At 49.1% G+C, this 27,184-nt stretch overlaps 1 protein-coding gene across 1 annotated transcript; it reads left to right on the top strand.

Moving 5' to 3' along the window:
- The first annotated feature begins 526 nt into the window (after window positions 1–526).
- Window positions 527–25,991, top strand: OSTN (osteocrin). The gene is made up of 5 exons (XM_054983705.1): window positions 527–575; window positions 14,025–14,114; window positions 16,684–16,901; window positions 21,654–21,747; window positions 24,069–25,991. The coding sequence occupies exons 2-4, from the start codon at window positions 14,025–14,027 to the stop codon at window positions 21,736–21,738; spliced, it is 393 nt and encodes a 130-aa protein (XP_054839680.1). The 5' UTR covers window positions 527–575; the 3' UTR covers window positions 21,739–21,747; window positions 24,069–25,991.
- Window positions 25,992–27,184: the final 1,193 nt, after the last annotated feature.

Raw genomic sequence — 27,184 nt, 5'->3', positions numbered from 1 at the left:
TTGAGATGCGCTTCATGATGGGACAGGTGCATCTTTGCAGAGGAGACGTTCTTGACGATGGGAATCTACCTGGAGATTGCCCTGCCAATGGTAAAGGGGAGCAAGGAATGCATTCGGCAATCGGCACCTTACATTAACCTTTGGTGTTCTTTCTGAACAAAACCAAAAGACCATCCTATCAAAGTTGCTGGCAGCTGGGCTGCGGCCTTTTGAGCCACGGGAAAGAGGAATGGTGTTCAGTGAACGATGGACCTGATTTGAGCTTGCTTGGATCCAGCCTGGGCAGTTGCTGTTGATAATCCAATCACCTTGATCAGAGCAATAAAGCAGAAGCGAGAGACGGGAGAATGTGCCGAGGGGAGGGAGAAAGGGAGGGAGGGAGGGAGAGGTTGAGGAGAAGGAGCAGTGGAAAATCTTGAGAAATGATGTAAGAGGAGCGGAGGCAGTGGGAAGGCTGCATCAGAGACTATAAAAACACAAAGCGCAAATGAACGCCAGAGATAAATCAAAAGGGAATCAGCCCAGAAGGTCCCACCTTTCCCGGGGTCAGCAGTTCCTTTGCAGCTGCAGGCGAGGTGAGTGAGGAGGAGGCATCTCTGCTACTTTTCTGATGGCTCTTTGCTTCTCTTATGCTTTTTTAAAAAATCCAAACCCAAGCCATTCCAGAACCAGTAAGAATAATTGCCGTTTGTGTGGGGAAATACGTGATTCCCCTTCCACCTCGGAAGCCGCATGTCTCACTGCGATTCCCTAAAACAGAAATAACAACCATAATTGTCTTAGCGGGGAGAATTATGCTCACTCTACCGGAAGCGGCTTGTCGTCTGCTTAAGCAGGCAAGCAGTGTGATATTCAGACTGTTTTCTTAGAAGTAAGTCCTCCTGGATTTCAGTAGGGCCTCCTTCAAAGTAAATATGTCGAAGACAGCAGCCTAAGATATAACAGGTGGTCATTTTTTAAAAAAATGCTCTTTCTGTTTAGTGGAACATCAGAATAATTGCATGAAATGTTACCTCTAGAGAAGCAGGATAAAGGAAGCCGGGAAGGCACGGGATTGGCGGTGCTGCCATTCAGGCTCCGGGCACATTCTGCTCCTTTTCTATGCAAAGTTTGCACAACGAACTGGAAGAGAGAATTTCTCCGTAGGAGGTGGGAGGGATTCTATTGGCCAATGAACTCTTTTTCGGGTGTTCACTGCTGCAGGTGGGTTTTAAAGAGCCGTTCAAGAGGGCAGTTCAGACTCGCCACCTGCTTCTAAGTGCAGAATAAAGACATTTTCTAAGCATAATTCAACGCCACCTGAAATGAGGTCTACTCTTGTGCCGTGTGACTAAGGGCAGCCTTTGGGGGGAGCGCAAGAGGCAGGGTCAGGAGCTGGAGCGGAGAGGGTCGGAGAGCTCCACATGTGCTGCTGTGAGCTCCACAAGGGGGAAATACGCCCATCTGTAAGATCCACCCGTGCTCTGGTTCGTTCCTCTCAGCACCTCCCCTTCCCCTGCCTGCTTGTGAGCAGAGGCCTGCGCTGCTCCGACTTTGGGTTTATTTCACTCTCTTGCAAACGTTGTGTGAATGTTCTCATCATTGTGATAGCGAGAATCACGCCACATCGGCTCCCCTGACTGCGGTGCCTTCCTCAGGAGCATCTCCATGGAATCCTAGACTCCTAGAGTTGGAAGGGTCCATACAGAGACCATCTAGTCCAACCCCCTGCCCGGTGCAGAACAGCCTAAAGCATCCCCCACAAGGGTTCATCCAGCCTCTTCTTGAAAACTGCCAGTGAAGGGGAGCTCACCACCTCCCTAGGCAGCCAATGCTGCTGTTGAATTACTCTTAACGTGAATGTCCAGCTAGTACCTTCCCTTCCATAGTTTAAGCCCATTGTTTTGAGTCTTGTCCTCTGTTGCCAGCAGGAACAGCTCCCTCCCCTCCCTTAACAGACAGCCTTTTAAACACTTAAAGAGAGCGCTCATGCCTCCCCTCCACCTCCTCTTCTCCAAACTGAACATCCCCAGGTCCCTCGGTCCTTCCTCTCAGGGCTCGGTCTCCAGGCCCCGGAGCATCCTGGTTGCTCTCCTCTGCAGCTCTGGGGCTGGGAAACGAACAGTCCTGCTCCTCCCCACACATCAGGAAATGTGCAAACTGTGGCACCCCTCACCAAGAGCGCATCAGGGCTATGCTTGCCAGGGCTGTGGCTGGTCTCTAAGAGAGCACTGAGGTGGGAGCAATACAGATGACAATGATGGACAGAAGGCATAATGGCCTGTTCCCTGGGAGGGGTTCCTGTTTGGGGTTTTTTTTGCTCTTAGAAAGTCATTCTTTGCTTTAACAACAGAATGTGAGCTTGCATGTGTTTGTGTGTGTGTAGAATTCCCCTTTCTAGTGTGGCACAATCAAGAAACTGGTTCTTTCCTATAACTTTAGAAATGCAATTCTTTTCTTTTAAATTGTTTGTATTACTTTGTGAACTGCATTGGGTGCCCACACTGGTGGAAAGGCCAGATTGCTCCATTCCAACAGCACAAATGTTAAACATTGTCCTTGACCATGTTCCCTCCTCTTTGTGACGTCTTTTTGTGAACTTCAGGTGGAAGCCCTTTTATGACTTTTGCTGGGTGCCTTTACTAGCGCCCTTAATGTCTTTTCAATTCTAACAAAATAGTAAAGAGTCCAGTAGAGCACCTTTAAGACTAACCAACTTTACTTACTGTAGCATAAGCTTTCGAGAACCACCGTTCTCTTCGTCAGATGCAGAACTGTGGTTCTCGAAAGCTTACGCTATAGTAAAGTTGGTTAGTCTTAAGGGTGCTACTGGACTCTTTACTATTTTGTTACTGCAGACTAACAATGGCTAAATCCTCTGGATCTATGACCATTCAATTCTAACGTGAGCAAAATCTTGCATTTGACTCCATGTCTTTTGGGACGTCAACACAACGGAATGTCTCTCTTCAGCAATGCCCCTCCTAGTGGCCCACACCATTTTTGCAGCTTGCTTTGGCCTGGATAAACAAGAAGGGGGGGCAGGCCTGTGGCAGGCAAGAGGTCCATGTATGCCTGGGGCCACTTATGGTTGCCAATCTCCAGGTGGGCCCTGGAATTCTCCCGAAGTTGCAACTGATCGCCGGACTACATAGATCATTTCCCCTGAAGGAAATTGCAGCTAAGGAGAGTAGACACTATATGGCATCATATCTCTGCTGAGCTGCCTCCCCTCCCCAAACTCTTCCCTCCTCCAGCACTGTCCCAAATCTCCAAGAGTTTCCCGAGCCACAGCTGGCAACCTGACTTTCTCCTGAAGCTTTCCGTGCTGCTTTATTGGATGCTGGTATGGTGCTTTCTGCTTCCAAGAGCATTGTTAGGGATGAGAGCAGAGCAGCAGAATGCCTTTCCTGTGAGGCTTTGCATTCACATGGCATCTGGCTTAAACCAAGCTAGCCGCACTCATGTGCAGTGGCTGTTTGTGTTGCAGAGGGCTGGTTAGCGGTCCCACGTTGCTCCTGTGCAGAGGCGGTGGCAGTCCAGTGTCCATGAGATGTTTGGTGAGTGCAAAGTCCCAAGGCCAGAGGAGTTCTTTTGCCTCAACCAGATCATGCTTAAATCAAGCCCAAGAGCCTAAGGTATGAGGCAGGGTTGGAATTAGAGTAGGCAGGGGTCGTTGGGGGACATTTGGGGTGAAGGGAGGGTGAGGCTTGAGGAAGGGACTCCGTGGGGTATAATGCCAGAACACGTACCCTGCACCTATTTTTCTCCAGCCATTTTCTCTGGCATCTGGAGGCCAATTATAATTCCAGGAGATCTCCATGCCCTACCTAGAACTGTGCCACCCAAAATGGAAATTTTAAAATTTTGAAAAAAAACAAACAAAACGGCACAGTTTTACTCACTGTAGCTGATACCAAACTCCATTTGGCCTTGATGCCACTCTCAGAGCTACAATATATTCTTCGTCTGAAATGAACAGATTTCTATTTGATGTGTTGAGTATTTCGAAATTCAAAGGAAGCATGCAAAAAAAAAAAAGAGTCGGCTGGCCACTAGAGAATTATGATGCTGCGACTGTGAGCCTCGAAAAGCTCAGGAAAACACCAGCCATTGTCTTGGTTTCCATGCCAGTGCAACACACCCTGGGCACTGCTGCCCCGTTTTGTGTATAGCTGAGAAGGTGCAGTGAGTGAGGGCCCTTTCTTGGCCTCCTGCTCTGAGGGAGGTGGCCAGTGTAAGCCAGCAACCTGAAAATAACGTGAAGGTGGGAAGGTCTGGTCGCAGTTGCATCCAAAGACATGATCAGCTCTGTACTCCTTGCAAAAGGCAACCGCCCCTCTACATGCTGCTCAGCACTGTGAGAGCTAAGCAGACTCTTTCCCCGTTTTCATGCTTGTTCTTGCCAAAACTCACAATTCATGCTAAACTGCTTCCTTTTTCGAGGTTCCTTTCCAAAATTTTGACTACAAGCCTGTGCCCCAGCACTCAAACCTGTGCGGTAACGAAACTATGGAGATCAGCGTGTAATGCTATGTCATTTCCAGCTCAGAAGTTGCATTGGCTGCAGAATGTCACATGGCATTGTTGAGGCAAGCCCCAGGTAGCCATGGAGACCGAGATTAGTGTACAACATGAACTCAGTGGGACGGAAACAAATAACATGGTGTAGGTTTATGAACTTTGCAGTGCAGTACATCTCAGGGAGCAGATAAAGACCCCCAGTGAGGAATGACCGAGCACCCACCAGTGAGCCGCAAGATGATTGTCCAGTGTGCAGTTTGGGGTGTTTGTGATCCACTGAAGGCTTTTTTCTGGGTAACTTCTGCACAGAAAATGGTGCATATTAACCCCCGCTGACTTCTTACCACCTCTCCCCCTGCATGTCCATCAATTGTTTCAATGAAGAATGAACAAAAACAGCAGTGGCTGGCTCATCCACTAGCCACGCCAAGGCAAGTGTCTAGGGTGCCAGGGGTGGGGGGAAGGCAACCACCCCCGTCACATGCATCGCCCCCACCCCTCTGCTGGCCCACCCACAGCAGCAGGGTGGCAAGTGGCAGCCCCAGGAGGTGCCCTCGGCTCCAGGGAACCTGCTTTCCTTCCTTCCCTCTCTTCCTCCATTATAGTAGGGGGTGAGCCCAGCTCTCTGCCTCCCTTTGCTGTGGTGAGTGGGTGGCAAGGAGGGTGGGCACGCCCCACTGCCTCCACACAGCACTCTAGTGCTGAGGGGGGAGGAAGGAGTGCCCACGCGACATGCGGCCTCTGCACCTGGTGTGGGAGAGCAGGCGCTCCCTTCCTGCCTCCTCACAGCAAGGCTGAGGGGCGAGGAGGGCATGGAGGGCAGCTTGGGCATCCAGGAAAGTCCACTACTAGGGGGGGGGGGGAAATGTCCCTTTTTAAAAAACAAAAAGTTTTCCCACTTGGTTTCACCCATGTCTGTCTGATCAGCATTATTGGCTGCCAACCGTCTAGATCTATAGCATGCTTTTCACACAGCTCCACGGAAGTCATAGTTTTCCACACACAGACGCATACACAGCATCCTTTGATTACTGGCCTCAACCACGCATGACCCTGGGGAAAATCTGTTCCACCTTCTGTGCAGGTACGAAAGCAGCATGAGGTAGAAAGAAAACGAAATCCGCCCCCCGGCAAGGTAATGCAAGTCAGCCAGCTGCGAAGCAAAGCTGGGAAAGATGGAAGGTTTGCCTGCCAAACAGGGTCTCCTCGGAGCTCTCAGCAGCGCCCCTGGCTGCAGTGCAGGTGACGGGTTGTAGAGCAGTACTAAGAATGCAGGAGGAGGAAGAGGAGGATAATATAATGTCCAGGCATTAAAGTTAGAACCCTGTGCGTTTTATTAAAAGAACAGGAAAGAACCAGCTCTCTCCTAAGCTGCAAAAGTTTGTTGATTGAATTAGAATTATTCTGTTCTGCACACGCAGTTTTTTTTAAAAAAGGCAGCTGAAGTATCCTCTTTTTGTGTGTGTGTGTGTGTGTGTGTGTGTGTGTGTGTGTGTGTTCCCATCACACCACAAACTGCTGAAGATACCTGGCAGCACCACCAGATACAGACCGGCAAGTGACTCTGTTTGTGGGATGGGACAAAAGCGGCAGAAATAAAACTCTCTGCTCTAGGCACAACACATTTATGCTTCCTGATGTCTATTATCTTTGGTAAGCTACAAATGGGTTAATAAGGGAGATTCATGCAAAAAAAACCTAACAGAGGTGGTTTTCCAGTATGATCCAACTTTATCAAAAATGCAGGATAAGAAAGAGTGACCAGTTTTGACACAGAAGTGGGTTCTTCAAAGGTACCTCTGGTTTCCACTCACTGTGGCAGGGAGCAAATGTGTTTCTTCAAAAGAAACAAGGGCTGACAAAAAATATGACACTACTAGGAACCTGATAATTTAGGCAGCGTCGTATCAAAACATACTGACTAGAGATGTATCAAATCTCTAGTCAGTATGTTTCGATAAGATGCTGCCTAAATTATCCAGTTCAAAGTAGTGTCATATTTTTTGTCATCTGTTTTTGGGGTAGAATCGAGCAATTTGGGTGAGATAGAAATTTTGCAGGAAAAATGCAAAGATGGTTCAGATATTCCCCTGGATGTTCCCACCCAATCGGGGTCATGCGGTGCCGCAGACCGAGCAAAGATTGCCGCCCAGGCATCACTGGGGGTGACTGAGGGCAGTTTAAATGAAAAAGTAAATATTTCTGGACGAAGCGCTGAAAAATTACCTAAAAGCCGTGGCATGGACGCAGAACTGCTGAAAATGTTAACAAAACCCTGCGTGGCTGTACTAAAGGCAGTGTGTTTTCTCAAGACTCGGAAATCATGACACTGGGTTTCAAAAGTGATTAATGACATACATTATCTGGCATTCTACGTGATGCCTTTTCCTGGCAGCACCGGAGTTCAAAGCAATTTATTTATTTTTTACTAAGAGCAGCCTACTGGTGGATTCTTTTTCTCTCTCGGGAGATGAGAACAGAAGGGCTCCTTTCATGTAGCTACAGGTTGGATCGAGCCATGTTTGGCTGGAATTAACCGGTAATCTCCTCATTGAGATAAACAAAGTACTAGGAGCTTCAGAGACTTCCGACACTTCCTACCACAGCAGGCCAGCCCACAAAGAAGTCGAATGGAACTGATCTAATGCCAGTTGATTTAATTCTTCTCAGGAAATCCGTGGGGCTGAAGAAGAGCTTTCAGGCAAGTCTTTTAGCCATGCTTGCTAAATGGAACCACCTCCATGTCCAAGGCAAGATTTCCCCATTTGGGCTGCTCCACATGGAGGTTTTTATTGTGTGCATGTACGGCAGCAGAAATGGGAAAACTCTCCCCCCTACACACTGTTTTTGCACAGAGAAATAAAGCTTGGGGAAAGACATGAACTGTCTCTCTCCTGGCGGCAGCTTTCCGAGTCCATTTGTGCGCTCCTTTTTTATCGAAGCCATTCCCTGGAGCTGCTGTGTGGCTGCGCGGACCACAGGTTGGCTCTGTGGCAAACTCGTAAAAGAAGTCACATGCTGAGCGACCCTTCGTCTGGCTGATCGGGGCTCTTTCTCGGTTTGCTTTTCATCCAAAGGAATAACTCCCATCCTGATCTTGGGAATTCTGTAGGTCCTGAATGTATTCTGACCTATTTATTTTCCGCTGTCATGCCTCCATCCCCCAGGATAGTTTGGCTTCTAGCTGATCTGAGTCCTTTTTTTGGCTGCAAAGTCACCTCTGTTCTCAATGACAAATCCCTGCACCTTTTGATAACTCCTGGAAATGGGTGTCTGTTTAAACCTATGGTCGTCTGTTATGATTATGATGATAAACCTGCACGTAAAAGAAGGAGAGAGAGGTGTGCAACTCCTGACGTCACTTCTCCTTCCAACGGAACTGGGCTAAATAATTTGCGGGCAGAGGGGATAAAACGTTCGTGATTCATTCCAGCCAAGCCATTTTCCCGGTAATGCAAAATAAGATTATCTAAGGAGGCGGGGGGGAGCTGAGAAGCATCTGTGGCATTTAGCAGATTGCAAGGTATGAATTCAAAGATAACTGCCTTGCCCTCTGAGCGTTCTCCATCCTTTGTCCATGCATCTTGCTTGCGTCACTGGGTAGGCATCGGGCAAACGAGGAGATGCCACTGGCTTGTGGGGCACTTGCTTTCCAGGGGGCTCTGTTCTTTGGGCAACAGCCCAGGTGTCTGTGAAGATGGACCTCAGCATGGGCCACAGTGGCACAAAGAACCGCCCTGATGTTTAACAATAACTTGAGAAAGTGAATACTTTTTTTTTTTAATGCTGATTTCTGGCCACTTAATGCTTCTCCAAGAAGAAACTTTGCTGCTGCTTGTGGATGTCGATCAGAGCTGGACTTTGGTGGACTCCTAAAGGGAAAAGATATCTTAACCCTTAACCAAGAGGGCTTGAAAGGCAGCCCCCCCCAATCCACTGAGCAAGTGCCCCTTTCCTCCATTGGTGGCCTCAGTCAAGGCTCCTCCCTCCTTTGCCCCCAGCCCTGTTTGCTCCGAGATGAGCAGTCCTGCTGCATCAAGACAGCGTTCTCCTTGCCCAGGGCTCTGCCTCCAACAGTGGTCAGCCAAAAGCCCCCATCCAAGCCAGACACAGATGGGGTGTGGTGGAGACAGCTGGCCTCTTGCAGGGGCAGGCTGGCCTTTTAGCTTCCCAGTAAAGCTCCTGGTGGGACGCTGCCCTGGAGCAGAGTTGCCAACCTACAGGTGAGGACTGGAGTTCCCCTGGAATTACAGTTGTTCTCCCGAGAGCAGAGAGCAGTTCCCCTGGAGGTAGGGTTGCGCCAGCTCCTGATTGGGCAATTTCTGGAGATTTTGGAGGTAGAGCCTGGATAGGGCAGGATTTAGGGGTGGGGGGAAGGACCTCAGTGGGGTCTATTGCCATACGTAGAGTCCACCTTTGAAAGAACCCCTTTTCTCCAGGGGAACTGATCTCTGTGGCCTGAAGATTAGTTGTAATTCTGGGAGATCTCCAGCCACCAACTGGAGGAAATGGCTGCTTTAGGGGAGGGGCTCTGTGGCACCATATCCCCATCAAACTCCCTTCTTTCCCCAAAGACCACCTTCCCCAGGCACTCCACCCCCAGATCTCTAGGAAGCATCCGTGCTGGAGTTGGCAACCCTACAGCCAGGAGGCAGCCAGGGGAAAGCTGGACCAAGTGTCCTCTTGCTCTTTGACTGCAGGCCTGCGCAGCTACCCACCTGCAACTGCATACCCCCAAGCAGGGGTCATTTCGTAGAAAAAGAGCTGGAGGAACTCATGAGCATGTGCCACGCCCCTTGACATCACCAGAAGTGTGTCATTAGCATAACTGATTTGCATATGCCACACCCCCTGACATCACCTATCCTGGCTGTTTTGGACCCAATCCTAGCCATTCAGGGCCGAAATTGGGCCCAAAATGGCAAAAGGGGGCTGAAAATGGTCAAAAAGGGGCCCAAAATGGTCAGGATCGGGCCCCTGCTGAGTGGGAGAGTGATCCACTACCTGTCAGAGGCCCGATCTGGGCCGTTTTGGCCCCAATCCAGGTTGAAATGGGCCCCAAATGGCCGAGAGTGATGTGGGTGGGGCCACCTGTCACGTGACCTCTTTGGGGAACTGCTGTAACTGTGTTCCGGCCCGTTCCCCCTCAAAATGAGCCCTGTCCCCAAGTATCAGTTCCAGGATTCCGGTTCAGGAGATCTTCACCTTCACTTTCTTTAAGTGGGAAATAGGAGGCAGGGCTTTGTAATCTGGGAATGATTAAATAAGGGTCAGGGCAGGGCATGAAAAACGCGGAGGAGAAAGTTTCTTTTGATGGGACTTGCATCAAACTGTCCTGAATGTTCTCCTCCTCCTCTCCTGAAAAGATAACTAAATCGACACCTACCCAGACAAGACGGTGCCCCGCCTCCTTTCAGCCACTCGGAGCCTGGCATAAAATTAAAAAGAGACGCAAAATTCAGATCAATAGCCTGAACTGGGCAACACTTTAAACCAGCAGTAGACAAACAGTTTTGAAAATCAAAAAACCAAAAGCTTGGAGGAAAAACTCGGGCTCCTTTTGGGCAGGCTGTTCCGAGGCCTTGAGTATTTGAGTATTTGAGAGCCAGTTTGGAGTAGTGGTTAAGAGTGTGGGACTCTAATCTGGAGAGCTGGGTTTGATTCCTCATCCTCACTCCTCCACCCAGCCAGCTGGGTGACCTTGGGTCAGTCACATCTTCTCGGAGCTCTCTCAGCCCCACCCACCTCACAGGGTGTTTCTTGTGGGGATAATATAACACACGTTGTAAACTGCTCTGGTTGGTGTTAAGTTGTCCTGAAGGGCAGTATATAAATTGAATGTTATTATTGTTATTACAATAATAATTGAAGGGGGGAGATCGCTGTGAATTGCCTGCATTGGGCTAGACTAGATGACCCTTGGGGTGCCTTCTAGCTCTATGTTTCCATCTTTCCACGTGGCTCTGCTCTTGCCACCAAGGATCCCTCTCCGTGCTGCTTCCGCTCAAGCCCTGGCCGCATGAGAGCAGCGGAGATTTGGGGAGCAAGGCCAAGCCCGGTGAGATGCCTGTGCGCTCCCCTCCCAAAGAGGCTGCACAAGGCACTATAATCATAAAGCCAGTCTTTCTGAATAGCTGGAGGCTATGTCAACCACGACCCCCACACTGGCAGTGTTGGTGGGTTGCTGCACCCCACAAACTGGGGAGCACAGAGCTGTTTCCAGACGGCAGCCCCACCTCAGGCAGGCCCCTCAAATTCTGGAGAGCAACGCTGGGCACTCGGCTGGCCCGTTTTCCTTCGCTACTAATTTTGCCCAAGTCAAGATGACTCTTGTACAGCGGGTCCGTCCTGTTTATTTTGATTAGTATACCGGTGCTTATTTTTAGCTCGCAGGGATGAATGAACAGCAGTGCAGATGTTTCACCATGAAAACTGTGTGTATTTAACCGGGCCATTTATTTTTACACACACACCCCACTTCCATATCCAGATAATCAGGATGTGGTTCGTTGTGCAGGATGGAGAGCCACTTCTCAGGTGGGATTCCCTGTCCAAAAAGGGGCCTTGGAGAAACATAACCCGGGCAGAGGTCAAGTCCTCACACTGCAACAGAGAGCCCTGGGACTTGGGGGCTATTTTAGAATCCCCCCAGTGGCCCCAGCCCCATGGCCAGACGATCACAAAACACTTCCAGGATCTCTAGCCAGACTGGCCTGGAGAAAATTGCTTACTGACCCCAAGGTGGTGATCGGCCTTACCCTGGGCATGTAAGAAGGGGCTGCGAGAACCAAGCACTGATGTAACCCTTCCTGCCCTCCCTCTCATGACCTGCCCAGGTTCACAGAATCAGCATTGCCGTCAGATGGCCGTCTAGCCTCTGCTTAAATATCTCCAAAGAAGGGGAGCCCACCACCTCCAGAGGAAGCCTGTTCCACTGAGGGACTACTCTAACTGTCAGGAAGTTCTTCTTAATGTTTAGCTGAAAACTCGTTTGATTTCATTTCAACCCGTTAGTTCTAGTTTGACTTTCTGAGGCAGCGGAAAACAACTCCACGTCATCCTCTCTATGACAGCCCTTCAAGTATTTGAAGATGGTCATTGTATCACCATCTTCAAGTACTTGAAGGACTGTCTTATTTTGGACCCCTCCCTCTGACCCTCCTTCCACCCTCAGGGCCCAGATGCTGTTCCTGTGCCACCAAGCAGCTGTGCATAGCCTGTGGCTTGGACCCAGCGGTCCTGATTTCAGCCCACTGGTTGTTTTCCAGAGGAGCATTGCCTATCTTGACTGGGCTTGGGTAGATGATGGTGTCATTCCAAAAGGGACACACCGAGCACATTCGGGATCATCTCAGTAGTTGGTTCAGAAACCCAGAGCTGTGGATGTTTAGCATGCAGAATGGAGGACGAGGCGCACTCTGCTCTTCCAGGGGGGCTTTCCTGCCTGGCCTCCAATGCCGAACCTCCCCCACTTGCGCAGACCCTCCTGCACAACTGATGGCTCTGCCTGGCTTGCAAAAACCGACACACACCCCTCAGCAAAACATGCATAGTTTGTGAGCATGCACTCCCCAACTCTTGTCCTGCTCCCTGTAGGAAGAGCTGGGGCGGGTGTTATGAGGACCACAGGGAGGGGTTAGACTAGAGGGGCAAATAATGGGGGGAGCCAGCTTGTAGATTTCATTAAGGGCCTTCCCACCTTCTGCACTGAGCACTGGTTGACCCTCAGGGTGTGAGCCCAAACACAAATGACACCAAGATGCTGCAGGTGACAGACCTCACTGTGACTAGCCAATCCCCACCCCCCACACACACCTGTAGTAAAATCCTTGTCCAGGGCTGGCTGCAAGCTTTAATGACAGGGGAGGGGATTTTAGCCAGTGAGGCTGAGCATTAGGGACACGCACGCTTCCTCTTGACTCCCCTTTCCTCTTTACCATCAAATCAAAGCACGAGGATAAGATCTTTTTGCTTTATTATATAAGCATTGTTATTAAATTTTAATCTTTTTGTGATTCTGCAGGAGTGCACAAAAAAAACCTCCTAGGAAGTGATATTTAAAATTAAATTGCATGCTTCTAGGCCTCCTGGTTTCGAAGGTATTGCCTGAGCAGTGAGAAGTCCAAAGTTTTATGTTTATCTGATGCGACAGAGAGCTCAGAAGACTATTGTTTTTACTATAGTGTGTATTTATTTCCAAATGTGCACGCAGGGCGCAGTGGAGACAAGCAGCCTCCTGCAGCAGGCAGCACAAGCTCTGCATCCAGTTCCCCCAAAGCCCAGCGAAATAAGGGCTTCCAAGTGTATTGATTTATTAAAGTGTATTCAAGTTTTTGTACCCCACCAGTCTCTGATGACTCAAGGTGGTTAACAAATGAATTACCAGGTAGCAATTACAGCCACCCACCACAAAATCTAGCATGTCATCAAAACAGAACAGAGTCCAGTAGCACCTCTAAGACTAACCAACTTTACTGTAGCATAAGCTTTTGAGAACCACAGCTCTCTTCGTCAGATGCAAGAATTGTGGTTTCGAAAACTTATGCTACAGTAAAGTTGGTTAGTCTTAGAGGTGATTCTGGACTCTTTTCTATTTTGCTACTGCAGACTAACATGGCTAACTCCTCTGGATCTATAGCCTGTCATCAGACTCCAAGAAAAATGCTGTCTAAAACAGGGCACCTCTAGATGCTTGCAGGAAACCATAGGTGCCCTTGCTCCTGAGTCCATTCTATTCCCAGTCCTCCAGCTGAAAAAGTCCTTCTTCCAACTGAGGTAGAGCAGAGTGATCCAAGGGGGGCAGAGTAAGGCAGAGGCCGTCTGCAGGCCCGACTCTTCCAGATGGCCTGCAGAGGATGCAAAATGGCCAGCCTTTCCAAAGGTCAAAGGCACCTCAGAACAGCCCATTCTGTGCATAAGCAGCAAGGGGGTTGGAGATGGGGTGGTGGCGGAGAGTGCTCACAAGTCATAGCTGACTTAAGGCGACCCCTGGTGGGATTTTCATGGCAAGAGGCTAACAGAGGTGGTTTTCCATTGCCTGCCTCTGCAGCCCTGGTCTTCGTTGGAGGTCTCCCATCCAATTACTAACCAAGGTTGACCCTCCTTAGCTTCTGAGATCCGACGAGATCAGGCTCACCTGGGCTATCCAGGTCAGGGCTTGGAGATGGGGAGGCAGGCCAAAATTGGGAGTTTTGGAAGACCTGAACTTGTGCCTCCTGCTCCTTGCCGAGCAAGAAGCTGCAGTTCCACCTCCGCCTTGGCCTTCTACATCAGGGGAGCTTCAGGCCAGTGGAGAAGAAGCCAGTCCTTCCTTCCTCCGGCACTTGCTGCCACAGTGCCTGGATCCGGCCCATGGTGCTTTGCAGTGTGATGAAGCCAAGCCGGACCACCACCGCCAGGTTCTGCCTCTGGCTTCTGACACAGAAAAGCCGGTGCAGAGCCGTGCGGTGGGCTGCGGACTGGGCCCAGCTGCTGGGCAACTCTGTGCGGCTCTCCAAAAGATGACCTCTTCTGCTTTGCAGATGCTGCAAGTGGCTGCCTACTTCATCCTGGCCGCCGCCTTGTTCCAGTGGCCGTGCGGCCCCTCTTTGCAGGCTGAGGCATCCCAAAAGGTAAGCGGACCGTCTGGAATGTGATGTCTGCATTTCCGCCCAGCAAAAGTCACTGCATGGTACCTTTCCCCGATCCTTCTCCCAAGACAATCCCTTTCTTATCTGGAAAGTGCCCTCCAGTGGCCAGATTTATATTTCGCCCTATTATAAGGCTCCCGCCGCAGAAAACACCTTGCAAGTGAAATGAGGTCTTGTCAAAATGCCCCCGGAGATGATGTGACCGGAGAGGGTTGCCCAACAGGATTATAGAAGGGGAAGGGGGGGCCAAAGGAGCAGGCATGTTGGGGTCTGGGGGCTTCTGGAAAGGTTTTGCTGAAAGCCAAGATCCTGGGGAGTGGCATGAAGGAGGGCAGAGAAGCCGCTTTGCCCGAGGGGCCTTGGAGAGCCTGGCTAGCTGCAGGTCTCCATTGCGAAGGGGAGGCGTTCGTTTAGTACTCCAAACCATATGAAGACGGCATCTCGCAGCAGGAAGCCCAGCGGGTGGGCTTCATGAACGGGAAGGGAGCGGCAGGGGAGGGGAGGGGAGGGAGGGGAGGGGAGCTGCGGGAAAGCCCGGGCGGAACCAGCAGGGTCCATTGGCTTTTTCCGCATCAGTAAACTGTTTGGATAAAAACAAACATTTTTTTTCAAGCATTCAATTTGCTGATCACAGTTTGTGGACAAACCGTAAATCCAGGGCTTTTTTTTCTGGGGAAAGAGGTGGTGGAACTCAGTGGGTTGCCAGAACAGGGGGAAACTCTTGGTGGGAGGGGGTTCCCCTGGTACCCCATGCGCATGCACAAAGTGCGTGCACACCCCCAGGACCGCACAATGGCATCACTTTGAGTCAGCTGGAACAAGGGGGATTTTTTAAAAGTTTAAGTTGCCCTTGGCGAAAATGGTCACATAGCTGGTGGCCCCGCCCCCTGATCCCCAGACAGAGGCGAGTTTAGAGTGCCCTCCACGCCCTCTAAACTCCCCTCTGTCTGGAGATCAGGGGCGGGGCCACCAGCCATGTGACCATTTTCAAGAGGTGCCAGAACTCCGTTCCACTGTGTTCCCGCTGAAAAAAAAGCCCTGCGTAAATCAAACCAGAGGCTGTTCCAGCATCACTAGGCAGACACATTGGAGTCCATGGCACTCTCTGCTGATGCAGGCACAGGAAGCAGGGTTGCCAACCTTCAGGTGGGGCCTGGAGTTTTCCCAAAATTTCCCCTAAAAGAGATTGCTTAGGGTTAGGGTTGGGACTCTCTGGCATCCCATCTCTGTTGAACTCCCTCGTCTCTGCAAGCTCTGCCCCCAGATCTTGAGGAATTTACCAAGCTAGTGTTGGCAACCACAAAAAGAAAGGCAAAGTCTTCTTAAAACCTGCCCTACTTGAAGGGGAGGGCAAACCCCACCCACAGGTTTCCCTGTCTGGTTGCCGTAAAGTTCCACCGGGGCACCTCTAAAGACAGCTGGTGCTTGATCTCCAGGTCCAGTGGAGGCCTTGAGCGGGTGCTCTCCAGTTTCTCCGGCAGGGACAAGCAGACAAGGTGCTCATTATCTGGGAATCTAAACCTCAGTGAAATGAAACGTGATGAATTTCCTTGAGAGATCCCCTGGGGGAGGAGGTAGGGGAAACAGGAGACAAGATGAGAAGATGCTGACTGCCCCCCCCCCTCGGGGACCTACCCGACCCAGGCTCAAGTAGTTGTTCATTCTGAGCACTGGACACCAGACACCTTTATCGACAACACCACAAGGAGGGGCTTGACTTTGACACGCCCGCCCTCTGGGTGTGCGCCAGGAGGGGATGCCGGTTGTCTCCCATGGCCACTGATGGCTGGGAATGAGCCAAGAGTCAGGACAGCATGGGTGCCCTCCTTGTGCCTCCCCACCAAGTCGCTTGTGTGGTTTGGCCTGAGAACCAGCCCTGGGCCTGAGCTACTGACCGCATTCCTCACGAAGGACTCCCCCAACCTCTTCCCTCTTCCTGTCCTTATCGGCTCCTTGTAGTTTGCCCTCTTTCCGTCCTGATAATAGTTGGGATTGATCCTGCAGAATCCAAACAGGACAGTTCCAGGTGTGTAGCTTTGTTGGTCTGCAGTAGAAGAGGAAGGTTTGAGTCCTGTAGCACCTTAAAGACCAACTCGATTTCCAAGGTAGTAAAGAGTCCAGTAGCACCTTTAAGACTAACTGCCTTTATTGTAGCATAAGCTTTCGGGAACCACAGCTCTCGTTGTCAGATGCATCTGACAAAGAGAGCTGTGGTTCTCGAAAGCTCATGCTACAATAAAGTTGGTTAGTCTTAAAGGTGCTACTGGACTCTTCTTTACTAGTTTGCAACTACAGACTGACATGGCTAACTTGTCTGGATATAGATTACCAAGGTATGAACTTTTGAGCATCATAGCTTCCTTCGTCAGATACAAAGGACAGTGTCATGCATACAGATGAAGGGTGGGGGGAAAGGAGCACCATGGGGCTCTAACCTGACCTGGGCATTACAAGGAAGGCTGCCCCCCAGGATCTTGAACCAATGCCTTGCCTGGCCATGCTAGGGGAGGGGGGAAGGCCAGCATCCAACCCTTCTCCCTTTCCTTTGCAGCCCTTTGCTTCTTCCCTCGTCTTGGGCATGGGCCCACCATCCCCTTCCGACGAAGAGAGGTCGGCTGCTGATCTGGCCACGAAGCTCTTGCTCTTGGATGAACTGGTGTCCCTCGAGAACGACGTCACTGAGACCAAGAAGAAGCGCAGTTTCCCGGGCTTTGGCTCCCCCCTCGACAGGCTTTCAACTGGCTCCCTGGATCTGAAAGCCAAGCAGAGGTGAGCAAATCCAGAGGAATGCAAATATTCTGGTCTTCTCCTGGGGTTATTTCTGCCACAGCTAATAAGGGTAGAAGGGAACTGGAAGGAGCAAGAACTTAGGTGGTCAGAGTTCAGTTTCCCCTTTAGCCCCAAAGGCAGTCTCTGGGCCTAACTGCCTTGCAGGGTTGTTGTGAAGGCTGCTTTGAGGTCTTTGGGAAACTCACATAGGATCACCTCATCATAGTATCCAGAAGTCTAGATATTTCTGGCATTCTAGGTGTGTTACTAGTTTCTTCTCCCTGCCTTCTGTCTACCTTGGATTTTTCTGTTTGTATGCAATATATTTGCAGGGGCGGGGGTAGTCCATCATGTGACCCTCCCAATGCCTACAATTGAAAGTAATAGATCCAGAGGAGTTAGCCATGTTAGTTTGTAGTAGCAAAATAGTAAAGAGTCCAGTAGCACCTTTAAGACTAACCAACTTTCTTGTAGCATAAGCTTTCGAGAACCACAGCTCTCTCCGACAGATGCATCATCAGCTTTCAAGAACCACAGCTCTCTTTGTCAGATGTGGTTCTTGAAAGCTTATGCTACAGTAAAGTTGTTTAGTCTTAAAGGTGCTACTGGACTCTTTACCAGTTTAAAGTAAGGTTGCCAATGGCCCAGAGAAATATGTTCTGCTCCTCCAGTAGAGATTTAGGCTGCAATCCTAAGAACACTTTCCCGGGAGTAAGTTCCATTCAATAAAATGAGACTTACTTTTTAGTAGACGTGTTTAGGATAGTTTCCTTTAAGTGTAAAAATGGGCCCTTCAGGCTTTTTGCAGCACAAAGGTAAATAGCATCACCTGGCAAAAAACGTCCTAGTGAGCCTCTAATAAACAGACAGGAAAGAGGTTTTTTGCTCCAGCTTGGTTGGCAACCCTCGGTTGAAGTCCCAAAGTCCAGAGCCAGGTTTACCACCTGCTCTTTTGTGTGTGAGGCTGGTTTACTAATCTTACCATTTGTCCTCTTCAGGCAGGCAACTTTCCAGAGGATGGCCCTTCGCTTCTTGGCCGGTGGGAGAAATGTGGGGGGCAGAAATGACATGTCATAACGTGTGACGGTCAATCCCATGTGAAACCCCAGACAGGACATACTGTCGTTGTGCCCAAGGTGTCAGTCGGAAGTTACGGCAGCACGGTGCACAGCACCATCCCCATGCCTTGCCCCATCTCCTAAGCTCCCAAGGCAGGCAGGCAACGAGCCACAAGCGTAGACCAGTTCTGCAGATGAGGCCCAAGAAGTCCTTCCCCTCCCTTCCCTTCTAGCCAAGGTTGAATTGACCCACTAAGGGAAGAGGGGACTTCTCCTGGGGGGGGGGGGGGATTCAGGACTCAGGTGGGAAACAAGAAGCTCCGCCTTCTTCTTGGAACTTCCTACCCCTGAGAGCCAGTTTGGTGTAGTGGTTAAGAGCGCAGGACTCTAATCTGGAGAGCTGAGTTAGATTCCCCCCTCCCCCACTTGAAGCCAGCTGGGTGACCTTGGGCTAGTCACAGCTCTCTCAGAGCTCTCTCAGCCCCACCCACCTCACAGGGTGGTTGTTGTTGTGGGGATAATAATGGCATACTTTATAAACCGCTCTGAGTGGGCGTTAAGTTGTCCTGAAGGGTAGTATATAAATTGAATGTTGTTGTTATTATTATTCATTGAGGAACATAGGCCAATGCCAGAGAAGCCCCCCCTCCCACCACCAACTTTGCTGAGCTCTGAGCAGGGAGGCCCAGGCATGAGATGAGGGAGGCGCCACTTTCTGGCCACGAGCCTGCTCTTTCCCCAACATTGCAATGGCTTTTAACTTCTTTTTTTATTTGTATTACCTTTTAAAAAAAAATCTCGCAATCTCTGAGGAAATCAGGGCAGTGAACAAAGCTCCCAGCAGTGTGGCATTAATTCAGTTATTTATGAAGCAGGCAGGGCCCCGATTCCAGTCATGAGCGTGGCACAAAGGGAAGCCAGGGACGGAGCAACCTCCATTTTCAGCTCTCCAGGAAAATGAGATGGAGGGAAGGCTAAAATCCCCAAAACTTCTTGTACCAGGTCCAGTCAGAATCTGGCCCCTGAACATCATTCTTGCTTTGTCGTGGCAGAGAGAGAGACCGGCCCAGCATAACTGAGTTTCATGCAGAGGTGGGCACGAACCGGGAAAAAACCGAACTGCGCAGTTCGTGATTCGTCACAGTTCACGAACCTCGAACCACAAACTTTCACGAACTTGCCCCAGTTCACAAACCAGTTTGTTTGGTTCGTGGTTCGTCACTTCCGAACTTGGGTTCGTATTTCAATTCGTGTCCATCTCTAGTTTCCTGCCTGAGTGGGGGATTTGAATCTGTGTCTTCTCCATTGTAGTCCAAGGCTACTTCCCCACAGGAGCAGACACAACCCCACCGGTAAAGAAAGATGGCTTCAATGCATGTGCTTGATTTGCATAACAACATAATTTGCATGCTCTGCACATTATTGTGCAAATTGATTTGTATAACACGCAAAATAGATTTGGGGGACCAGCTGCCTTAGAGGATTGTAATTGGACTCAGTAGAATTGCTCCGTTCAGAGGAAATGGAATCATTGCTATAGTGTGAGAAAGCCACTAGAGGGCACCTTTTCCTCACCAAAGTCAGGTCGCCTCCTTGTTTGCTTTGTGTTGAACATTAATCCTTAATCTGTATAACATTTGCCAGGGTCCCTTCTGTTTACACAGTCAGTTCATTCCGCAGATCTTGATATTTTAGGCCTTCTGGAAACAGCAGATACAGCTTTGCGGCAGCATTTTACCAGATCCCTCCCACTGCGCTTCTGATACTAAGGAGTCCCGTTGCACTCCTGACAGCCAGTGTGGTGCAATGGTTAGAGTGTTAGGCTTTGGGAGACCCAGGTTCAATTCCCCGCTCTGCCATAGAAGCTTGCTGCCATAGAAGCTTGCTTTGGGCCAGTCACAATATCTCAGTCTAACCTATATTTTTCAGGGTTGTTATGAGGATAGTGTGGAGGAGGAGAATAATATAAGCTGCTTTGGGTAAGGCCACCCCACGGTCCCCTGCATTGTGATACGGTCACTTCAAAAGTAGCAGAGGTGGTGGAAATGGGTGGCCAAGGAAACACTTCCCTCCTCGCTGAGCATTTGCAAAGTTCATCGGCTCCCTTTGACTCTATGGGGCTGCCTTCTTCCAGCTCCGACCGCTGATTCCTGGAGCCAGTGCAAGCCACGTTCTTCCTGGCCTGGCTCCTCTGCCTGGCAATGCCTCCCTGAGGGCTGCAGCAGCCCTGAGATCCACGGAGCTGGAGATGCCGGAGACTGAAACGGACACCTAAGGGAACAAGACAATGTAACAATAAAGAATCTCACAGAATATATCTTTTAGAATTTTAAGTGATTTAAAGTGGCGCAGTGCATGTAATATCAACCAAGTATATAAATATAATTCATGCAAAATTCATACAAAACTCACAGGACAATGACATACACGAGCAAACGGCCAAAGAGGGGTGCGTCGGACTGCTGCTTGGAATTGTTAAAGCGTCAGCGTGGCCTTTGGAGACATATGGTGATGAAGTCTGTTGACCCCCGATGCAGTTTGGAAATAAGCGTTTTGTTGACTGGTTCCTTATCAGGTCTTCGGTCCTTCACAGTGTGCAACCTCCTTGTTCCATCTGACAAAAGAAAGCAAGATGAGAGCGTCAACTTAAATATTTTCCAGAACAGGAGCAGTGGTTCCCCACGGCTTTCTGTGCACGAACTTTGGCTCCCTTCGGCATCTCCTTGTTCAATTTCAAAGTATCATTGCTGGAATAAGAAAGTTTTCCACATTTGGCCGTTTGCTCGTGTCTGTCATTGTCCTGTGAGTTTTGTATGAATTTTGCATGAATTATATTTATATACTTGTTTGATATTACATGCACTGCACCACTGTAAATCACTTAAAATTCTATATTCTGTAAGATTCTTTATTGTTCCGTTGTTTTGTTCCCTTAGATGTGAGTTTCCACTCTGGTAGCTTAGCTCCGTATCTAAGGGTGCTTCTCCCTTTCTTGTAGAGACCGAAACGGAGCCGCCTTCATACGAAGCTTCCATCCCGGGACTTCCATCCAAGCAGACGGAGCTGCCTTACGCCGTTCTAGGCAGCATCGTCTATGGTCCTGTTCCCTGGGGCGCTGCTGCTTCTCAGCGATGTTATTTTTTTTGCATCGCCTTCACTATTTGTGACTTCATTTTGCATGCTACCATAATTCAATTGTCTGTGGCAATTTACATGGTTTCATTAACACACAACTGTGATGGGCTCATATTTGACATTGGCTCAGGATTCCATTGATAAATTTGCACGGGTCACTTCAGCGAACAGAAGTGAAGGGCAGTGAGGGCAAATGAGGACAGCAAGAGGGCAACCACAGCCAGGGGGCAGAGCAGAGGCAGCTTATTCACTGGATTGTTCCCCTTTTTCCCCTTGTACGACTCCCGGGTCTTTAGCGGCTGCACGGGAGAAACCCCATAGGTGATGGGGTTTTCCCCTGCCCTGCCTGGAGATGATGTGGAGAAAGCTTTGCTCCTGGATGTCTGCCAATTGACCACCCATGGAAGGGTCAGATGTTCTCCCCGGAGGGGCTGGTCTGGCTACTGAATGGCCTCAGAGTAGCTGAGCTCTTTTTAGCCTCCCTCCTGCTGCCGTCCTGCAGGGAGGAATTCCGTTGTGTCACACAAGTTCACAACGACCGATTCTTCCCATCCTGCAGGAAAGTGGTGGAAGTGCCGAAGCGGCGGTTTGGAATTCCTCTAGACCGGATTGGGATGAACCGGCTGAGTAACTCCAGGGGTTAGCAGAGGCAGGTAAGACACAGCCTGCTAGAATTCGTAGAAACCATGTCTGCCTTCACTCCTGGTCTATTGCCGAAAAACAGGACATTTCTGTGCATGGAAATGAACGGACTAAAAAACATGGCGTGGTGGTTTTCCGTGGGGCAGCGGAGTGGGGGGAGAACCCGGGGGGTCTTTTGTAATCACCTGATATCATTTCTTTTTGTTGTTGCTGTTTCCATCTTTATCCACAGTTTCAGTTTTCCCGTTTTTGCAGTCTATTTCGTAAATTTGCTTTAATTTCATTATTTAGTGCAAGTATATGCCCCCCCCCCCCATTTATGGGTCTTCAAGATAGCTAGCTACTCAGGATTTAAAATATACAACAAATGAGATTTTTTTAAAAAAACTACCACAGAATAATGCCATCAGACAGATCAATAACAAGAGCCCAGGGAAATTAATCACGGGACACCATCCTCTTTGTCGAATCTAGTTAAAAGGAGGCCCTGAGTAACAGCGTCTGCTGTTTCCTCTGGAAGGCGAAGAAGCAGCACTTACCTTGCCTCTCAGGGGAGGGAATTTCACAGGGGGGGCAGCATCCAGAAAAGCCAGTTGAGGTCAGCCTCAGAGGAAGGCGCTATCCACTGACTTCGGAGCTCAGGCAGGTTGATATTGTGGAGGCGTTCATTCTGGTCTCAGGCCATGTCAGGCCCTGGAAGTCCAAACCAGTGCTGGAGCTGGGCAGATGCCAGGGCAGCCGAAGCACTGCTGGTTTTCACGTGTGCATTCCAACACGACCCAGTCAGGATTCTGGCCGCTGCATTTTGTACCAACTGTTGCTTCTGCAGCCTTCAGGGACAGACCCACATAGCATTTGTGGACAGGAGACAAGTTTGGATGTTACGTGGCTTGTGGGACTGTGGCCAAGTCACCTGCTTCAGAAATTGCTGCAGCTGGCAAATCAGCCTTATGTCAAAACAGTAGGCAGGACCAATTCAGGATCAGCCCTACAAGACACAGAGTGGGAAGAGAAGGAACAGAAGCAGAGGTCTGGGGAGGCAGGACCCCCCCCCTTCCTTTGCACTGCCTTTAAAGCAGGTCTGGCGCTGACATTGGTGCTAGAAATGCAAGACTGTTCCCTTCAAAAGACCCCAGGATGGATTGGAGCGTGGGGGGATGGACTGGCTATGGTTGCCAACTCGAGGATCAGCCCTTTCACCTACCAGCAGGTGACTGCAGTGGAGGGACACCAGAGAGAGGAACAAGCGTAGCCAAGGGGCCATTATTATTTAGCTTTCTCCAGGGCTGCTTTAACACCCCAGTTGTCCATCCCGGCTAAGGATGTTGGTGTCAGTTCTAGGGACGGCAGTCCTTTGCAGATAGATCCCCAAGCCCCTCACAGCAAGCACTCCAGTGCATTGGTTAAAAGGTCTTTATTTAGGGATCCATTAAGTTCACGGGTACATCCATAGATGGTAAAGTTGGCAGGAATGATTATACAGGCAAAGGCACTATTGATATAGGGAGTACTATTCCCCCCTCCCTTGGCGCAGTGTGCATTTATGCGTGAAAACCTCTGAAGTTGCGTGAGAACACAATAGCTTAGTCTGGATAGAAACAGCAGAAGATTACAAAGAAATCAAAGTCTTTCTCTCTCCCCTGGGAAACGGTTACATTTCTGGTTCCAGCCACAAGGTCAGTACAGCATACTCTTAGAGATAACTTTCAGAGATACTTGTTACTTGAAAACTTTCATTTTCAGGCAGGCAAGAATGGCATGACTGTGTGGCTACATTACAAGCACAGCTATATGGTCACTGCATGAGACCAATACATTAGAACAGAGAGAGCAATACAGTCCAATACAATGAATACGCAAATGGCATGGGTGTGTGCACGCATGACCGTTGGTTCTGTGTGGTGATGAAAAGCTCTTACGGAGATCTCTAACACCTTCACACAAATACTGTTCCCACAGTTCCATGCTGAATGATTTGGTCAGGTTTGGATCCAGTTTCCAGTTTAGAGCCAGTTTGGTGTAGTGGTTAAGAGCGCGGGACTCTAATCTGGAGAGCAGGGTTTGATTCCCCACTCCTCCACTTGAAGCCAGCTGGGTGACCTTGGGCTAGTCATAGCTCTCTCAGAGCTCTCTCAGCCCCACCCACCTCACAGGGTGTTTTGTTGTGGGGATAATAATGACATACTTTGTAAACTGCTCTGAGTGGGTGTTAAGTTGTTCTGAAGGGCGCTATATAAATCGAATGTTGTTGTTGTTATTTCAGCCAGCGATATAGATAGCAAGCTCACCAGACCACTTCCTTGACCCCTCTTTTTTCTCCTTCTCCCCCCAGGCTCTTCTGGGTCATCCTTGCTCAGAGATTCCGTTTCCTGTTGACGCTCCTGACTTCCTTCCTACTGAGATCTGCCTGACCTTTTCAACTTCTGTTCCAGAACACACCCACCCCAACACACCCACACTCCTTTCAAGAACACAATTTCCTGAGCTTTCTCATCCCCGTCTTGCAGTAACGATTTTGGAACTGATCTCCTAAGAAATGTACCCCTCTTTTGTTATCTTGTATGAACTAGAGCGGGTTCAGTCCGCTGGGTCAGGACTTCCTTTCACTGACGCTCTGTCCTGCTGATCAAATGCAACAGAAAGTGAGTGTATATACTTGTGTTGCATGCCGTATTTGTTAAAGATTTGTGGGATTTCATTAGTTGGGCTAGTTCATAAGCTGTCAACACACTAGCAGGGTTGCCAATTTTCAAGTGGGGCCTGGAGACCTCCTGGAATTATAGCCGATCTCCAGACTATGAAGATCAGTTGTTGTTTATTTATAGTCCACCTTTGTGACTGAGATCCAAGGCAAATTGTATACTGCAAGTGAATACAACATAATCAATAGCTAGGGCAATCACTGAGCAAAAACACAAAATAATCAACAGAGCATTCCATTAAAACAGACACAGTAGAGTATGGTACCTGCAAATCTGAAAACTAGAAGAAAGCCAAACACAGAGATGAAACCTTTCTAAATTAAAGTATAAGTAATTAACATCTTTAGCAACATTGAACTACCCAGTAGGAGAACATCTACATCAGCAGACAGTACCCAGGAGCCTAGTCTATAATCCCTGTCCCGACCAAGGCAGTCATGACCCAGCCCTATAACTGGAGTCAAAAGCCCTCCTGAATAATTCAGTCTTGCATAGTTTGCAGAAAGGCAGGACGGTGGGAGCTTCCCTGGCCTCCCCAGGCAGGCTATGCAAAAAAGTGGGGGCTACCAAGGAGAAAGCACTTGTATGGGGAGTTGTTGATTTAGTCCAACTGCAGGGTGGTCTCTTTGCCAAAGGCCCTGTTCAGGTGAGTAAAGCTGCTGTGGCGGTCGGGTTGTCAACCTCCAGGTGGTAGGCTGGTTCGTTTGGTTCGTTTTTTGATTCATCACTCCAGGCAGCCTGGTGCCAATCAATCAGTTACCTAGGCAACAGGGAATGGACTTCCTGCAGACCTTCTGCTGACCCGGAAGTGATGATTTTCTGACCCGGGTGTGACGTTTTCATGAACCAAACGAACCAGTTCACGAACCAGGGGCAGGTTCATGAAAGTTCGTGGTTCATGAAATTTGACGAACCACGAACCACATGGTTCATTTTTTTTTCCAGTTGGTGCCCATCTCTAGTCACAACTGATCTGCAGAGTGCAGGGGTCAGTTCCCCTGGAGAAAATGGCTACTTTGGAGAGTGGGCTGTACGGCATTACACCCTGCTGAGCTCCCTCCCCTTCCCTCCCCAAACCCTGCCCTCCCCAGGATCCTCCCCTGCCACTCAGCCAGTTTGGAGAGATCTTTGTAGAGCTTGTCATAATCTGCCTTGGTTTTCACCATCCTGAATGATCCACACTGTCCCTTGCTCATTGTTGGCTTTACCTATTTTAGAGAAAAGTGAAACAGTGATTCATTTGTTGTGGGGGTGGGGTTGGTGGAATAATCAGGACTGGGGCTGAATGGTGAGGGGAAAGTTAAGCAAATTCTAATGCAACTTTGCCTTTAAAAATGTCATATCCTTTTTTTTTTCCTGGTGAAGTCTCCTGCAAAATTCCTAATAATGGGAAATATTGCATTAATGGCTTTTAGTGGCTGCAGGAAATGGCCGTTGCATTTTTATTTTGAAGTTTTTATTTGAAGTTCATATAACATTATATTGTCTTAAAATGTCATCAAGCGCGCAGATATGGGTTGCGTTTTTTTTTGTTTTGTTTTTTTAAAAATGTGTCCTTTACAATTAAAGACCAAAAGTTGAAATTGTGTATGAAGTCTTAATTTCTCATGCCTGGAATGTGTGTGTCACTTCAGTCCAAGCTAATGGGTTTCATACGGGTTCTACGGGGCTTAGGAAGCAAAATTTCTTACAAATATAAGTTAAGAAAAAAAATCCATACCTTTTACCAATTACTACAATACAATTATTTTTTTCCCTTTCGTTAAACAAACTCCTAAGTGCTACAGAGCCCTGACCTGGATAATCCAGGTGAGCTGTCTTCTGGGCATGGAGCAAGGGTCACTGTGTGTGTGGGGGGGAAGGTAATTACGAATTCCATGCATTGTGCAAGGGGTTGGACTAGATGAACCTGGAGATCCCTTCCAACCCTATGAGTCTATGATTCTATCTCAGAAGATAAGCAGGGTTGGCCTAGGTTAGTAATTGGATGGGAGACCTCCAATGAAGACCAGGGTTGCAGAGGCAGGCAATGGCAAGCCACCTCTGTTGGTCTCTTGCCATGAAAACCCTCCAGGGGTCGCCATAAGTCAACTATGACTTGAGAGCACTTTCCATCACCATCAACATACGCAGCAACTTTCAGCCAACAACATCTTTGAAAACCACTCAAGGTAAACAGTTCAACTTGTTGGATTCCACCAAGTGACGGAGTCTTTTGCCACGATCCTTCTAGTTTGAAGCAACTGGAACTCAGGCTTCTCTCCTCTTCTTGGGGAATTATTCAAGGCGATAACAGCATGTAACATGTTATCAAGCTCCCAGCAGCCAGCCTCTTCCTCAGCTGCTGGCCTTCAGAGACTAACTCCATCCTACTGGGCGAAACCAGTCAGCTCATGGGGGTTACATTAGCATTACATCCAGAGGAGTTCGCCGTGTTAGTCTGTGGTAGCAAAATCAAAAAGAGTCCAGTAGCTCCTTTAAGACTAACCAATTTTATTGTAGCATAAGCTTTCGAGAATCACAGTTCTCTTCATCAGATGCATGGAGGGCAAAAAGGAACTGGTCAGATATAGAGGAGGAGAGGGGAGGGCGGGTTAGATGCAAACAACTCCTTCTGATATGGAGATGCAAACAGCTCTTTCTGATATGGAGATCAGTTTGCTTCTGTTGAGGAAATCAGTTACCTCTGATAATAAGATAACCATTCATAGTCCCTATTCAGTCCCAGCTTGACAGAGTCAAATTT

This window comes from Eublepharis macularius, chromosome 6 (genome assembly GCF_028583425.1).
Source record: "Eublepharis macularius isolate TG4126 chromosome 6, MPM_Emac_v1.0, whole genome shotgun sequence".
Classification (NCBI taxonomy): Eukaryota; Metazoa; Chordata; class Lepidosauria; order Squamata; family Eublepharidae; genus Eublepharis; species Eublepharis macularius.
This window is presented reverse-complemented; position numbering and strand designations above follow the sequence as displayed.